Raw genomic sequence first — 17,797 nt, 5'->3', positions numbered from 1 at the left:
TGTACACTGACCACATTATAATGTGGGTCAGGTACATTGACGATTTATTTATAATTTGGAATAGCCCCAAAACACTAGCGAGAGACTACATTTAACACTTAGGTATCAATGATTTAAATTTACAATTCACTTACACCATGAGTGAATCTTACTGCGAGTTCCTTGACATAGCTGTCGAAATCAAAGAGAGCGTCACCACAACCCGTTTGTTCCGCAAGTCCACGGCAGGGAATGCAGTTTTGCACTCAGCAAGTCAACATCCTTTACCGCTGAAATACAGCATTCCCTAAGGCGAGCTCTTGAGAGCTCGCCACAATTGCAGTACTGACACTGACTATGAAAACGAGAGGAAAACCATGATTGCACGTTTCACACAACGAGGGTACTCTGCTAATACACTCACGAAAGCTCAGCAAAAGGTTGAAACAATCACTCATGAGGAGGCCCTTTTTAAAGTCTCATCCAATGCTGCTAAAAAGGAGCAACTGTCCACTAGCAATAGGTCGTATGCCCCACGTATGATTACCAACTTCAGTAGAGGAGCAAAGACACTCAACACAATAATGAAAACACACTGGAATTTACTAGTGGCAGACCCTATCATAGGTACACAAGTTGGAACTAGGCCACAAATTACATATTGCAGAGCCAGGTCATTGAGAGACAAATTAGTACACAGTTACCCTCTAGAAACTGCAAAAAGAAATTGGTTTAGTAAACCGAATGGTTTTACAACCTGCGGAAGCTGCAAAGCTGACTGCAACGGTAAAAACTGCAAGGACTACATAGTAGGGACTGGACAGAAAAAACTCAATTGCAATAGTGAGTTTACAATCTACGTATGGGAGTGCCCTTGTGGACTCCAATATGTAGGCAGCACCAAACACCAACTAAAGGTGAGAATTCTGCAACACCTTCGCGCTATAACCAACAGGGATCACAATTACCCTATGGCCCGGCACTATGCAGAGAGACATAATAGCAACAACTCAAGTCTGAAATTCTGTGGTATAGATAGGATCCCCAAACATATACGGGGGTGACCGGGAAACACGGCTTAGGGTTCTTGAGTCTAAATACATTATAGATTTGGACAGCAAAATCCCGAGGGGTTTGAACTGTGGGGAAGAACTATCCACACATATCGGGACCTGAATGAGAGACAATATAACACGACTGCCTGTAATTAGGATGATGTGGTATGACATGCTATAATGAGATTTTAATCACTGATGTTTTTAATTAAATACTGGGGGGTTCACTGTTTACTGATCAAGGAGGATACAGAACCCAAATATGGCGATGACTCATAACCACAATTGTGGAGTTATCAAGGAGCAGGCTTGCTCCTTTGCCGTATCCCGGGTCATAACTTTGTTTGAACCCCAGATTATCCCCGGCGGGGACACGTTATTTGATTTTGACACATTTTGAGTTTATTAAAAGGCACTTTATTCACCTTATTCCCTTCACCCACTCACACACCTGATTATACACGCACTCGAAAAACAAATGTGCCCCAATATAGAGCGCAGACACACATCCCCATTTAGGCTGGAATGGGAGTTCCCTGTAATGATGTAAATACAATAGCAGGACAATTAAATAGCGGAATTCTGCGAGATTGGTATAAATTGACCATTGTATCTTGGTTCGAACCTGCTTACATATCAAAAACTACATCACCTATAAGTCCTATTTGTCACAGATACGTAATTGGGATATTGTAGTTTCTAGCGCGCACCTACGAATTGGTACGTGAAAGATACTGTGTGATGAGAAATTCCTTATAAATGAATTGACAAAGATACTCGGCAGTGATACGAATTGTAAATGTATTTATTTTGTCATAACATGAAAAAACAATCGTATTTTTTCTATGTTCATGCAACTAAGGAAGGACTTAAAAACACAGTATGTGAAAATGGTGGCCACTTGATAAAGGCTTCATGCCGAAACATGTCTTTGTTTACTGAGTGCACAATAAAGTTATTTGTGCCGGACCTACCTGGTGTGCCGTCTTTTTCCTGTGAAACCGAACACGGATGTGAACGGGAAGTTGGGAGAAAATACGCATATATATATATATATATACATGTAAGACAAGGTGGTAATTGGGCATACTCCTGCTATGCAACCCCTTATCTATGAAGGTCTAGAACAAGTGTAGGTATGTGTATGTATTCTGAAACTAAGAATCCCCCCATAGGATGATCCAACCCTATTACCCTGCTGGAAAGAATGTGTAACTCAGTCTAGCTTACGAACTGGACATCACACACTGAGGTGTTAGGCAGCTGCTTGCCGAAGCCTCAGCATGCAGGGACTCCTTGACGTCATCTGAAGAGTCTCCTCTGCTAACCCCCAGAAGTAATTCTTTATTTATAATAAAATGCATCCTTGCGATGTATCTTCAGATTAGTGTTGTTATGGGTATGCAGATAGCCCTGTCGCCTCATGGACTGACACTGCAGCCACCCAGGAAGAGATCACCTTGCTCCTACAGGTCAGCACAGGCCTGGGAGTAGCCGCGCGCTTTATAAGTGCCATATAACATAACATAACAGATCCGTCCTCCCTCTAAGTGTGGGGATGCAAGAATCGACAACACGAATACCTGGGGTACAGGAACATTGCAAGCAACCACGGTTGGCTGTGTCCGGCCAGGATACCAACTTCGAGTAAACCGACCTACATGTCGAAGGACTTCAGGGACAGTGAGACACCCATCACGAGTGGCCCGGCTGTTCTGTTGGCCTTCTTCTGCAGAAAAAAGACAAAGTGAAAGCCTCTGACCGCCAACCCGACACCTCAAAGTGCCTCTGTATCCACGCGACACAGCCCGAGTTCGAGGGAGGTGATCTTGTTCATGGGGTCCTGAGACCCAAAAGAGCAGAACCCACCCCTGGGTTGGGCCAGACTAGGCTTCCAGTTGCCGCCTGCAGCCTCTTTCTGCACCAAAAGACACCACTGTACAGAGCCTCACAGCTCAAGGAGAGAAGTAGACCAATTGTGTCCCTACATGCCCGAGCATCTCAAGGATTGAGCCCCTCTTTCAGTTCGCCTTGGCTGGGTCCCCAGTCCCAGCTTGCAGCCTCTCTTCAAACGAACCGTTCTCCATTAAAGTGAATAGGACACTCGACGCTGTAAAGCATCTCTGCACCCAAATGTCCCATTGCCTCCTGAAGTGACCTGTTGGTGCTGCCTTGGACCTTGCTCCATACTCACTTGAAATCCAGTAGAAGGGTCCCGTAAGTCGCTGGCAAGTGCCCGAATACACTACATGTTTTTGCATCACAGGATAAGATTACTGCTCCAGAAATTGAACTGTCAACTTTTGTAACATATATAAATTCATATCTCAAAAAGTACTTAACCGATTCAGATGATCTTGGTATCTAAATTCATATAAAAAGAAGTGTTGTTTGTATAAATTGGTGTCTAATTTCTTTATTGAGTGTGTGTCACACTTACTGCTTTTGCGTGTGCAATAAATGCTTAGCACTACCCTCTGATAAGCCTGCATGCTCGCCCACACTGCCTCACCTTATTTTGAGCAACTATATGAAGAGCCAGCTTCCTACAGATGGTCACCATAAATGTGTGCACATCCATGGTAGCTATCTTTGAAAAGTATTTGTTAAACTAAAACAAAATGCATTAAAAAGTGGCCAATATGGATCTGGGTACACATCCATAGTAGTCATTTCTTAATGCATTTTGTTATATATTTGACACTCCCTGTTCAGAATGGCTGGCCTGGACACATGCACATTTGGGGCAGCCACCTAAGGGGATATAAACATTGGCAAATCGAATAGCTTTCACAGCCAAGATATACTCTATTTGCCAGCAATTGTTATTTTTGAGGTATATGGAATAAAATTGCTTATAAAATAGCCAGAGCTCATTACCAAATGCCTTGATGCCCCTCGGTCTAACAGTAGTATCTGCAAGCTTTTAAAGAAAGTGATAATGAAAGAAATGAAAATTACTTTGATTTACCTTCTTCCGACAAAGCATCTCAACCATCCATCATTATCACCACCAAAAAGAAATATTGCTAAAAAAGTTTCATATTTTGTTTTCACTTACATTTGCAGGACATGGAGAACTGACCCTCAGAGTGGGACTTGCGTTCTAGCTGCTACCTCTATTCACAGTGAAGGAGCCTCAACGAGCGGCATTGTGGGGAACGTCCTTTTATGCAAACACCTCATTGAAAACATTGGACCACAGAAATCAAAACTGACTCGTGTCTGCAGGATAGACACAAGGTACAGTCCTTATTTGTATTGAGAAATACACATTATCAGACATGCTTTCTCCTTCCCTCCATGCTATGAACTTTTGGGTTTTACTTTACATTAACGTTCCACTGTTCAGGTGTAGGATTTTCCTAGATTTTCAAAATGCACTACACTTTGTCTTTTTTTGTCTGTTTCTAGATTTTTTCATGGAAGGGCACCCTTCCAGTAGAATATACAAAGCCTAGACAACGTTAAAAACTTTTCACACATTAGATGTTTGATGCACAGTACACAACACACAGGAAAGTTTGAAACGTTTAATGAAATTAAAAGATTTCTCCAACTTTACACCTGTTTTGAGGCAGCATTATTTCTGCCCTGTTTAACACTGTTAGTAGATATGGCTTTGCATCAAAACCAATGGTTGGTAGTAGAGGAACATCCATTGGACGCCTCCTCAAATCAAAGCATTCCAAGTGTTATTTTTGTTAATTTACAGGCAACTTTCCAGTGCAAATAAAATTTTGACCTGGAGAGTAAATAGATTCATCAACACTTTGTCCCAGTTCGCATCTTTTGTTGTGACTTTGCGTAAGTGTTGATTAAGCTGCCCCATGGTTACTAACATTGTGAAGTTTAAGAGGTTTGATTGTCTAAAGTGAGGTACAGTGTAATCTTGTGTAAAAGATCCGGGAAATGTTCAATTGTCTCGTTGTCACACAAGCTGCATTCTGAAGAGCAATCTGCTGTGTAGCTTCAAAACACGAAGGTAATTGTAGACCCCAAAGAGAATCTCACTTAGGGGCAACATTTTACTATTAAAGCAAACAAAAAGACAAATGTAGAGGCAGTCAGCTTATGAAATTTACCTGTCTGTATTTATTTAGCACAAAAATAGCTATAGAACAGCCTGTGCTTTTATTGTGCCGGTGTTTGCCATGCTCATCCCTAGCACTTATTTCATAACACCGACACATATTTTCCAGCCACCACAGGGTGGCACTGCTAGGCAATTCTTTTAAATGCTCATGAGCAGTAGTGTTTCACAATGTGATATACTGTTAAAAGTATTAACATCAGTGTGCCAAGCCCAATCTTCTAACATGGATAGTCCAGATTGCCACATTTATATGATGGTGACCGTTAGTAGGTAGCATTTATTCTGGTATTCAGCAGCTTTATCAGGGCCTGACGGTGGTGTAAACTGTAGTAGTCTTTTCAGAAATATCTTGTGGCCTGGCACTTATTTTTTACAAATCAAGCACTAAGAGTAGAGGAGTGAACATTAGTGTGAGCCAAGGAATTTGATTTAGGATAGCTCCCAAGAGTGCATGTAGGTGGTGATTCTGTGTTGTTCAGTCTCTATATGGAAACACGGGGCAGCACTGTGGATAGTGTTGGCATCACTATCAACCAGTTTTCGAACAGTACACTGATGTATCAGTGAGTGTTGGCATAACATCCCACACACTGCTTCCGAAGCATGATGAATGGAAAGGGGCGACCACTCGGTCCCCCCGAACGTATGGTGGAGTGCCTCGATCCCCCCGGGAAGCCATTTTTGGGCGGGAGGCGTGTCTCGGCTGGTATGCCCGAAGCGGCGTAGCCGGGGCGCGCTTTTTCCCGCCCTAGAGTGGGCTGGCCTAGACACCGACGTAGCCAGCCCCGCCCTAGGGGCGGGCAGGGGCGGGTTCTCGCCCGCCCCGAAGACGGATAAAAAGAGACGCAAGACCCGAAGACGTCCTCTTGTTCTTGTGCTCCGAAGCTGCACCTCCTCGCTACACGTGAGCTCGGGACAGAACGAAGAGCCAATTTTGAGCGTTTTGATCCTTTTTCTTGTCTTCTAGATACTTCCTCGGGGAGATGCCCAAGAAAGGCGCGAAGAGAATGACGACCGACCAGATGGTGCGGGCCCTTTGCAAAGAAGTGTCCGACATAAAGAAACGGTTGGCAGAACGGGACGGGGAGGAGGGTACGGGCCCTGCGCCGGCTGGAGGGAGACCTAAGAGGCCGAGAAGGGTTCCAGCCGGTGGAGACGTCCCGGTTCCCTCTGCCCCGCTCGAGGCGCCGACCCCAGTACCGATCGAGGGGAATCCAATCCCTGTTGTCGTCACCCCGACACCCAAGGGAGACATGCCCCCCGAGCTGGCAGCACAGCTAGCAGCATGGTTGGGGGATAGTAGTGATGGCGCCGCGGCTGCCGAGGCACAGGCGCTGATAAAAGGACTTCGTGAGAAAAGGGAGGCGGCTAAAGACAAGCCGCAAGCGGCAGAAGTCGCGTCCGGTTCAGGTAAGCGGCCATTGCCGATTGCAAGGGACGAGTCAGCACCCTCTCGTAGAGAGAGACTGGGACAACATGTGCCTTTGGCTATAAAGGAAAAGATCTGGTCTGGGGAGTATGTGAATATTTTCTCCTTGCTTGTTGACCATTATGATATGGAGCATGTTAAAAGTCAGAAGGACTTAATGCATCCGAGTGTTTGGCGCGCAAAAATGGCCGCCTTTAAGGTGAATGAGAATATTGGCAACTGGGGCAATGCGTGGGGTATTTTCACATCGATTTTGGGGGGTCGTAGGCCCGAGTTGCTTCCTGAGTTTCCCGTTTATCAATCACGAATTATGGGGTACTCGACATCGTATCAAGGTAACCATTGGTTTTGTTATGACAACCTGTTCAGGAAAGAGAAGGAACATAACAAGAGTTTGACTTGGGATTGTTACGATTCTATAACATGGGATAAAATGAAAGAATCGGGAATGTTAAGAATGCCATTGGTTGGGAGCAATGTTATTGATTACTCCCGCCAAAATGTGGGGACGCCCTTTCGTCCAAGTACGAGCACCGACGACCAGTCAAGGCCCGCAGGCAATACAGGGAGAAAGGGTTTCTGTTTTAATTTTAACAAAGGGAAATGTACCAGGCCTCCGGGATTGTGTAAATTCAAACACGAATGTAGTACGTGTGGGTCGTCCCATCCTGAGTCATCGTGCAGAGCCAGAACGGGTGAGAATGGGGGTAAGGGGGGCGCCAAACAGGTCTAAGCTTGGCCGAGGGGCGCCGTTACCAACCCCGATTGATACCTTGGCAATGATTCCCTGGCTCAGCGAATACCCGGATCGTACTTCTGCCGGGGTGCTGCGGTACGGTTTTTCACATGGTTTCCGCATCCCGGTGGGGGACTTTCAGGGGGTAGGGATGTGCAAAAATCAACTTTCCGTGTTGCAACATACATCTGTAGTGCATGAGAAAATTCAGAAAGAGGTTAGCCGGGGACGGGTTGCCGGCCCGTTTAGTGTACCCCCGGTACCGAATTTTGTTTGTTCTCCGTTAGGGGTGGTCCCCAAGAGGGACCCAGGTGAGTTCCGTTTGATCCATAATCTGTCTGCTCCACATGGTCTTTCGGTGAACAACGCAATTGATCCGGAAGTTTGTTCGGTGCGATACGCATCGTTTGATGAGGCAGTAGCCATCTTGAATCGCCTGGGGCCCGGGACGTTGATGGCGAAATCTGATATCGAGTCAGCGTTCCGGTTGCTCCCGGTACACCCAGACGATCAGCGTCTTTTGGGATTCGGGTTCCAGGGGTCATTTTACATGGATAGGTGTATGCCAATGGGTTGCTCTATATCATGTGCTTATTTTGAGCAATTCAGTACTTTCCTGCAATGGGTGTTTACTAAGAAAACGGGTTTTCGAAATGTAATGCACTACCTTGACGACTTTTTGTTCCTGGGCTCCGCCGGAAGTCCCGAATGTGCCCAGGCCTTAGATGAATTCTGTGTGTTGATGGGTCATTTTGGTGTGCCATTGGCAACGGGTAAGACTATGGGTCCCACGACTTGCCTCGAGTTTTTGGGGATCGAGTTGGACTCAAGGGAGGGGTGTTTCCGTTTACCAGCTAGCAAAGTGTTGAAATTCAGGACAGCCCTCCAAGTATGTTTAAATGCACCTAAGGTTACACTGCACCAGTTGCAACAATTAGTGGGAAAGTTGAACTTTGCCTTGAGGGTGATCCCAATGGCTCGCCCGTTTTCCCGCTCGATTGCCCAATCAATGGTTGGCTTAAGAGAAGGGCATCATCGCACGAGATTATCGGCCGAAGTCCGCCAGGACATGCGGATTTGGTTAGCATTTTTGGCGGACTTCAATGGCCGAGTCGTCTGGAACAAGCCAGCCGTGTCCTCCGAAGAGCTTGGGCTATGGACAGATGCAGCAGGAAGTATAGGTTTTGGCGCCATCTTCGGCACAAAATGGTCTGCACAAAAGTGGCCCCTATGGTGGCACGAGAAGGGGCTGACGGGTAATATAGCTTTCCTTGAACTATTTCCCATTCTGGTGGCCCTGAGTACATGGCCAGACGGGTTCAGAGATCATTCTGTCGTGTTCTGGTCCGACAATATGACCGTGGTAGAATGCATCAATAGTCAGGCAGCCCGTTGTAAATTGATTTTGAGGCTGCTCAAAGAAATTGTCTTACTGTGTATGCAACTGAACGTGATATTCAGAGCAAAACATGTCCCAGGGGTGATGAATCAGGCTGCTGATGCACTGTCTCGTTTTCACATGCAGGCTTTCTCGGGTTTCCTTCCTTCAGCGGACCCAGAGCCGGCACCCTTCCCCGAAGCTCTCTGGTCTCTCGGTGCCCCGAACTTCGTCACCTCGTGGGAGAGAGTCTAGCACCCAGGACAAGGAAGGCATATGAAGGGGCGTTTCAGGCCTATTTAGCCTTTTTGGGGGAAGAGAGAGGGGGACTGTGGGGGCAGGAAGAGTGCGTAGTACTTTTTCTGATGTCTTTACGTAGGGCTGGGAAATCGGTGGCTACGGCCCAAAGGCATCGTGCCGCCATTTCCTTTGTTGCCAAGGCCCATGGCATCCAGGACCCGACAGCGTCTTTTACGGTACAAAAAGCGCTGCGTGGGTGGCAACGCCTAGAGGGTCGCAGAGTAGACGTAAGACGACCGATAGGTCTGGATAGGTTGGCCCAGTTACTGGCCTCACTCCCTAACACGTGCTCGTCCCCTTTCGAGACCTGTTTGTTCCGGACTGCATTTACGCTGGCATTTCACGGGGCTATGAGAGTTAGTGAGCTGGTTGCAAGGAACAAACAGGATGTGTCGGGGGGCTTGTGCAGGGAACATGTCCGGATCAGGGGCGATGCGATGATTGTCTCCTTTCTCAGGTCCAAGTCCGACCAAGACGGGAGGGGGGACTGCACGATCATTCGCCGGACCCCCGGATCCTCCATGTGTCCGGTACAGTGCTTAGAAGACTACCTAGCACGAAGGGTGGCATCATGGGGGGGGACATTGTTGAGGCATGCAGACGCCACCCCACTGACGAGGTTTCAGTTTCAGCGGGTGCTTGCAATGGCCATTGCCGCAACGGGCTTGGACCCGGGCGAATTTGGGACCCATTCCTTTCGGATAGGGGCTGCCACTGAAGCTACAGCCAGGGGTCTTAATGTAGAACAAGTAAAACGTGTGGGGCGTTGGTCCTCCAATTGTTATAAGAGGTACGTGCGATTGCACATGTTGTGAAGCTGTAATCATGTACTCACGCCTCTTGTCTTTGTTTGTTTTCAGTTGCGCAAGCCTACGAGGCAGGGCGGACTGTGCAGTCGACCCAACACCAGGCCAGCGGTTGCACATCACCGGCTGTAAGGAAGGAGGTGTGGGTCGTGGGCCACTCATACGTGAGACGGGCCGCGGACGTATTCAAAGCAGGTGACATGGTTCACGTACCTGGGGAATACGGGTACAGAGTGTCCTTCTACGGAAGGGGCGGTCTCTGTATTGACCAGTTTCAGGCATTTTTTGAGGGTTTGTTAGAGCGGATGAGGTCACCGCCGTCCATAGTCATAGTGCATTTAGGGGGTAATGATTTGGTCACTACCGGTAGACGACTTCTCCTGGAGACTATGCTTTCCACGGTAAGTTGGTTAGCAAGGAGAGTTCCGGGGTGCATAATTGCGTGGTCTCATATGATCCCACGAAAAGTATGGCGGGGGGCTATCTCGATCCCTGCTTTAAATCATTCTGTTAGAAAACTGAATAACAAAGTGAGTAGGTTGTTCCGTTCCAAGACATTGCATTCGATCTCGCATAGTTGTATTAATGATGACAGTATGTATCTGGGGGATGGTGTGCATTTGTCGAGGGTGGGGAATGAGTTACTCATAGGAGACTTCTTAGCCTGGTTAAAATCATTAAGACATGACCTTTAGGTAGGAGTTTTGTGGGGGGTCCGGATAGCCGGTCAACTATCCGGACCTGTGGCGGTAAGGTCATGATCGGTGAGCACTAATTGGTAGATCCCTATGAGTGGGCGTCACCCAACACGGATGGGAGCGCTCGGGAGAGGTGGCCATTGGCCCCTCAGTGGGGAGGCGGTCCCGTCTAAGGGCGGGTCGCCGGAAGTAAAGGAAAGGCGGTCAAGGCCCCTTCCGTTGGAGGAGGGGTTACAGCCCCCTCCTGGGGAATTTCCCGGGGCCAGGGTCATCTGCGACGGCAGATGCGGTAAGTTGTGTGGGATGGGGGGAGGTCCACGATACCTTCTAGATACCACACACAAGTCTTCGAACGACCTTTAAATGGCGTCGAGTCTTAAGTGCCCCCGTCAAGTCAAGGGAAATTGTTAGTAGTTGCACTTGAGGTAAGCCTCTGTGCTGTCGCCCCTCACAAGTGGGAGGGGTAAGTCTGGTTAGGGATCTTGACACCGGTTATGACCTTGCCGTTGGCCCTTAAACGTTAGGATGTACAATTTCAGTTTTTCTAGAGAATGTTTTTGTTGGATGCTAGTTCGGCTAGGAGAAACTCTGTATTAGAGAATATGTTAAGGTGAGCCAAACATCGCAATGTGATAATGAAATTGTACATAAAATGAAACGTTTAATGTTTTAATTTTTTTGTTTTAATAAATACGGCCGGGGGAGGGTCACTCCCTCCCCACATCCAAAAACTTCAAGAACTGTTTCCGGTTTCCCTTCCTTTTGGGGATTGTGTTGAGAGGGGGTGGCGGGTATCTCAGCCATATGGAAAGGGGCGACCACTCGGTCCCCCCGAACGTATGGTGGAGTGCCTCGATCCCCCCGGGAAGCCATTTTTGGGCGGGAGGCGTGTCTCGGCTGGTATGCCCGAAGCGGCGTAGCCGGGGCGCGCTTTTTCCCGCCCTAGAGTGGGCTGGCCTAGACACCGACGTAGCCAGCCCCGCCCTAGGGGCGGGCAGGGGCGGGTTCTTGCCCGCCCCGAAGACGGATAAAAAGAGACGCAAGACCCGAAGACGTCCTCTTGTTCTTGTGCTCCGAAGCTGCACCTCCTCGCTACACGTGAGCTCGGGACAGAACGAAGAGCCAATTTTGACCCACCCACCAGCCCCTGAGGACAGCAAGTTGTTGTGCAATAAAGTGAATTTATAAGTTTGTTTTTCCATTCCGTTTACAGGCTGTGAAAGTATCAGTTTGTTGTTGATCAGAATAAAGTATGGTGAATATTGTGTAGTTTGTTTCGATAAAAATGATTTGGTGTAGTGTTGTATTTTTTAGCATGTTCCTTCGGTCGTAGCGACCAATGTTTTTTGTAGGTTTGAATAAAAATTGTCGTATTTATTTTTGGTAGGCGGTAAGGTCATGATCGGTGAGCACTAATTGGTAGATCCCTATGAGTGGGCGTCACCCAACACGGATGGGAGCGCTCGGGAGAGGTGGCCATTGGCCCCTCAGTGGGGAGGCGGTCCCGTCTAAGGGCGGGTCGCCGGAAGTAAAGGAAAGGCGGTCAAGGCCCCTTCCGTTGGAGGAGGGGTTACAGCCCCCTCCTGGGGAATTTCCCGGGGCCAGGGTCATCTGCGACGGCAGATGCGGTAAGTTGTGTGGGATGGGGGGAGGTCCACGATACCTTCTAGATACCACACACAAGTCTTCGAACGACCTTTAAATGGCGTCGAGTCTTAAGTGCCCCCGTCAAGTCAAGGGAAATTGTTAGTAGTTGCACTTGAGGTAAGCCTCTGTGCTGTCGCCCCTCACAAGTGGGAGGGGTAAGTCTGGTTAGGGATCTTGACACCGGTTATGACCTTGCCGTTGGCCCTTAAACGTTAGGATGTACAATTTCAGTTTTTCTAGAGAATGTTTTTGTTGGATGCTAGTTCGGCTAGGAGAAACTCTGTATTAGAGAATATGTTAAGGTGAGCCAAACATCGCAATGTGATAATGAAATTGTACATAAAATGAAACGTTTAATGTTTTAATTTTTTGTTTTAATAAATACGGCCGGGGGAGGGTCACTCCCTCCCCACATCCAAAAACTTCAAGAACTGTTTCCGGTTTCCCTTCCTTTTGGGGATTGTGTTGAGAGGGGGTGGCGGGTATCTCAGCCATATGGATATTACTTAAGTCTGGAACAGCCAAAAAGCAGCTATCTACTCAAAGGTCTAGTGACTTGTAAATTTCCAGAACTATGTTGATTAACAGATCTTAAACTGGATTTTAAGCCATATCCCTCTTTTTGTCTAGGCACATAGTTATTCCTGGGAAACCTGGCAAAACCACATAAGAGAAATATTTTAATTAGCCTTATTAGAATCCTACTTATAAAAAAATCACCTCATGGAATATATATGTCAAATTGCCACAGCCCCCTTTAAAAGCCAATACAATGTGCAGCTGCACACTTGATTGTGGGTGAGAATATATAACAAGAATTCTTTTTAAAAAATGCATTATTCACTACTCGTTTTGAGAGAAAACTTAAAATTGAATGAAACAATAAATAAATTATCTTTAGCAAAGTAATTTGTGAGGTCTGCAAGAACATAAGACCCGTAGCAAAGAATCCTCAGTAAAAACATTACCTTTAAAAACAATATAAAGAGCCATTTTGCAGACATGTTCTTGAAATGCAAACTAATTTTTACTTCAGATCAAACGATTAAAATGATTTGCTGTGTAAACTAAAAAAAATACCATATCCGAATACCTTGACAGAATATAATGTTGCAGCTTCAAGTTTTATGTTTTCTTTTTCTTTTGTTTTTAAAATGTGATAAAAAAAATGTGTTCTAATAAAAATACATTTCCAATTTTCCTCACATTTATTTTTGAAAGCACAAATATATAACAATACCTTTGCTTGCTTTCTTGTTTTATAGGGGAAGGACAACGGAATGGTACAGCAGAGGTTTTGGACACATATGTGCCACTGAGATCATCCGAATAAAGGACTCATTCAAATCCCTAAAAAATGAAATGAAAGAAACTAAAATTTGACCCATGCAGCTGGTCTATATGGAACAGATGTTGACAAGGTTGTTGACAAATGCACTTTTTAACGATGGCAAAAAAAGAACTAACCCTAAATGTAAATAAATATAATTTTACAACAGCAGGAAGTGGAAGTGATACGCTGTGAGATTACCACCCTAGACTTTGAAAAACATTTGAAACTGTTTTTCATTTGTATGCATCTAAAGGATGTGGTGCTTAAATCAGTTTCAGTAAGACTGGGCACAACAGCTTCCTTATTTAATACTGCACCGTGATAAATCGGACTTTTTGAAAATATGCAGCTTCTTGTAGAAGCCAATGTAAAGTAATTTATTTAAACCGTGGCCTATGTAAATTTATCTGTGTTAATATTATATGCTGTTAATTTCTATGTATTTATCGTGTACGGTTTTTCAGTATATGTATGCTTATTCAAGGAAAGAGTACCTAGTAGTAAACGGAAAATATTACTTGGTCTTCCATGCAATTTTAATTCAGGAATTAATGTGATGTGTCAATCCAACATGCCATAATTTGGATCTTTCACCTTAATAGCAAGGCGGAAGAGCACTAGGTTATATGCTGTACAAAATATGATCAAATGAAAGCTTCCAACATAGGACGCATTTCAAGAAAGTATTTTGTTCAAAACAATTTTCTTCTCTGCAGAGAGAGTGTCAGCTCAATCAAAGGGGTCAGACTCTGCATATTTAGGTTCTGCATGCCACCACCTGTACATTGAAAATTATATTAAGAGACCAAGATGCCAAATTGGAAAGCTAGATATACATATAGCTGCTCATTGCTTAGCAAATATTAATATAATTTATCCCAGGCACCAAAAATTAAGCAAGCGGTGCTGAAGCAGATGCATTCATTTGTCATCACTCGAGCAAAACTCTACAAAAAGGCAACTCCTGCCTTTTCATCATCAGTATTGGTCTTATTCTGGATTCTCTTACGTTTCATCGCCATGTTGTTGATTTTCTGCCTAAGGACATTTGCTGAAAAAAAGAAAAAACACAATGTATTTTGGCCTCACAAAGATAAACCATGTACCGAGCTGACATCAGAGCTTCAATACTCAAAACAGATGCAGTCTGGGGATCCATAGGGGTGCTGGTGGAAATTTTTCTAAGAGCATGGCTCAGAAGCAATCTACAGCACTCAGTTTTGTGACGGACGGAGATAGCAAGATGAAGGAACTGTTGACAAGAATGAAAATGCTTGCGCCTGATCTGATTTGCTTTAGAATCAAGAAAACATGTATGACTCAATTTTTTTGTGGTCTCACGGTTTGCTCGGTCTTGGAAAAAATGTATTTCTACTCCGTAAATTGTTAAGCCAACATTGCTGCCATACAAATAATCAACCTAGTTTTGGCGATGATAACTATTCTATCTGATTACAGCCTGTTGCACACATGTTGCTTTTTTGCATAAGACATTAATTGACAGACAAATACTTTTTCAGTATCCGTAATCTGACTGTGGCCATGTTTGAAGTTTACATTTTTAAATGGAGAATATAGAATTTATGTCGTGAATTTGAGAAAGCACCACCCACCCTTCTAAAGAATGTTCCAAAAAAGATGCATGATGGTTGGATCTGATTTTCTGGATAATCACTATCAATGTAAATGAGTACTATTTAGAAACATTGACTGTAAAGGTATAATAACAATAGATGACAACACTTATGCTGTATGCAAATTTAGGGCACAATTTAACGTTTTGCATGGGCGCCTATGTGGTACAAAGTGAAGCGAAACATTGAGGCAATTTATTTACCATCATAAAAGCCCCTGGGCAAAGTTATGCAGTGCCACTCAAGCCCCCATACAACTCTTATTAAGCGTGGGTCTTAGTCCTTAATAGTGTTTTTCACAAATTCACGAGACAATCACATACTTGTATGTTCACCATGATAATCTGAATCAACATGGCCAACTGAAAGAAAAAACAGATATCCAGGCTTGGGCCATTTTCTAGTTGCTGCATATTGCTATTTTCACATGTTAGTATGAAATGTGTTGTTACGCAGGTTGAATAGGTTACCATTGCATACCGGACATGCTTTTTTTTATAAATTAAGTTGTATATTTTACAGCAATTGAATGTGTCCTTATGATTTTGAAAGTTATCCACAAACACGTTTCTGTCTTATTTACAAAGAGGTGAAATAGGTTTGTATTCCAAATTATGTACATAAATGTATGTTGGAAATTTTCACAGATTTATGCATTTTATGACAATGTACATATAATAAAGGTGCAGCACTTCAAAAGTACCATTTGATATGTATTGTCGATTCTACTGCGCTAAGGAGGGATTCGCAATCACATTTAAAATGCAACTGTTTAGTTTGACCTACTCCATTCTTATTCAACATGTTGATTTCACATTAAGGTGTCTAAAAATTGCTTGAAGCTCTTTTGTAAGGTGCAGTATTTGAAGCATTAGTGTCATCACATTTTATCTCGTACTGTAAATCAAAACTTTTTTAGAGTATTCTATATGATGTTAAAGTTAAAAAATATGACATAACAGGTCATACATGCATATGTGCTGCGGACGCTCATAATGCATTCATTCAGCTATACCTATACATAATGTCAGACCAAAAGATTTAATAGTGTTCACACACTTTGAATGAATATCGAATTAGAAAACTCTTGGTTTGGTTCAATTTGTCTCTGCAATGCTGGTTTCTTGTTGCAAATGTAAGTAAAAGATAACTCCCTTCTCTGCCAGGGACTACTATAGCAACGTGTGCTTTTCGAGACAAAAATACTTTTGCTTTTAGTCACAGTTTTGTTTTGGTCGAGTCTACCAGACAGCAAAGCTCTCTAGCTGAAATAGACATTAGTGGCATAGAAATAATTTCTAGGGGGCTTAAAGCGTGTCCACTGCTTACCATTGATTGTCTTTATTCTCACTGCTATTTTTGTTTTGTGGAGTTTTATATAGCGCGAACGATACCCAAAGGTATCAGAGCACCAGTTACGTTACCGACGGACACATTCATTTTTGTTAGGCACGGGAGACTGTGATTTGCCCAGAATAACAGAATGTTCCCCAGCTCCGGGGTCGATCGCTCTAGCCTTTATTCCACTTTCTCACCCGTGTCATTTGCTTTCTTCTTTCTTCATGGCTTGCTTTATCCATGATTTTGTTTTTGCCTTCCCGCTGCTATTTTTTTCTTTTAATGTATTTACCGTTCATATTTAGATTGGTAAATAAAAATAAGTCACTCCCGTAATTTTGGAAGCGCACATGCGTAGCCATGTATGCATGTGCAAACAAACTGACGTGGCTATATTAATGCACCTTTTTTTCTACTTTTGTTCATGCTGCACTACAGCATGAACAAAAGACATTGACAGTTTTAACGGGTCTCAAAGGTGAGACCTATTGGCTTTGCAAAAGCTTGTTTGTATACTGTAGCTCACCCCAGAAGTAAAGTTACGCAAAACTCCATGACATAACAAAAAAAAATAATTGACAAAGCCAAAAGGCTGGCAGCCAATGCCAGACCTATTGGCTCTGCCAAATCCTGTTTTTTTTTTTTTTTTTTTTTAGAGTTTTATATAGCGCAAACTAGACCCAAGACATCAGGTATCAGAGAGCTTTACATGAGCACCAGTTTCAGTACCGACGGACACATTCATTTTTTATTTTTTTTGTTAGGCACGGGGAGATTAAGTGATTTGCCCCGATTCACAGGATGTTGAGTGTTGTTGCCGAGACTTGAACTCGGTTCCCCAGCTTCGAGGTCGACCGCTCTAACCGAAAGGCTACATCCTCTCCGGCATCTAGAAAAAACGTTTTCCTTTGTATATGGCAGCATGGAGGGCCAGGGGAGGGCATGGGAAGTTTACACCTTTGCAAGCAAAGACAAAGCAAAGACAGACCTGTCTGGTTGAGGCCTGTAAAATCATGATCTGTTCATGCAACATGTCTTGGCATGGCTAGGAGAAGAACGCACATAAACTAAAATATAATTTGTGGAGTACCATCCTAAAAAGTGTATATCATAATTAAAGATTACCAACTATGCTTTTAGGCAGAAAGGCCATTTTCAATTGTAAACAAGTCTTTGAGAATCACATGGATTCGGCACCTAAAGTAACAAGAAAAAGATGGGGCGTTCCACACAAGCTACCTTAGGAATGCACAACGTTTGCGAGAAACAAAAGTACGACTTTCAGAACTTGTTAGAGATTCAAAGTTTCATTACATGTCAAACTTCCTGCATCATACAGCAAAGGGTGCTGGAAAACTATAGAATAGT

At 44.3% G+C, this 17,797-nt stretch overlaps 1 protein-coding gene across 2 annotated transcripts in view; it reads left to right on the top strand.

Annotated features, from left to right (window-relative positions):
- LOC147702835 (rho GTPase-activating protein 7-like) overlaps window positions 1-15,796 on the top strand; it is an 892,173-nt gene extending 876,377 nt beyond the window's left edge. For both annotated transcript variants that reach the window (XM_086931414.1, XM_086931415.1), the window contains exons 13-14: window positions 4,104-4,277; window positions 13,390-15,796. In XM_086931414.1, the coding sequence (XP_086787540.1) occupies window positions 4,104-4,277; window positions 13,390-13,507 (292 nt within the window). In that variant the 3' untranslated portion in view covers window positions 13,508-15,796. The remainder of the gene's footprint in view (window positions 1-4,103; window positions 4,278-13,389) is intronic.
- Window positions 15,797-17,797: the final 2,001 nt, after the last annotated feature.

Source organism: Lissotriton vulgaris, chromosome 7 (assembly GCF_964263255.1).
Source record: "Lissotriton vulgaris chromosome 7, aLisVul1.2, whole genome shotgun sequence".
In the NCBI taxonomy this organism is placed as follows: Eukaryota; Metazoa; Chordata; class Amphibia; order Caudata; family Salamandridae; genus Lissotriton; species Lissotriton vulgaris.
The sequence above is the reverse complement of the archived record's forward strand: the minus strand, read 5'-3'. Positions and strand labels throughout refer to the sequence as shown.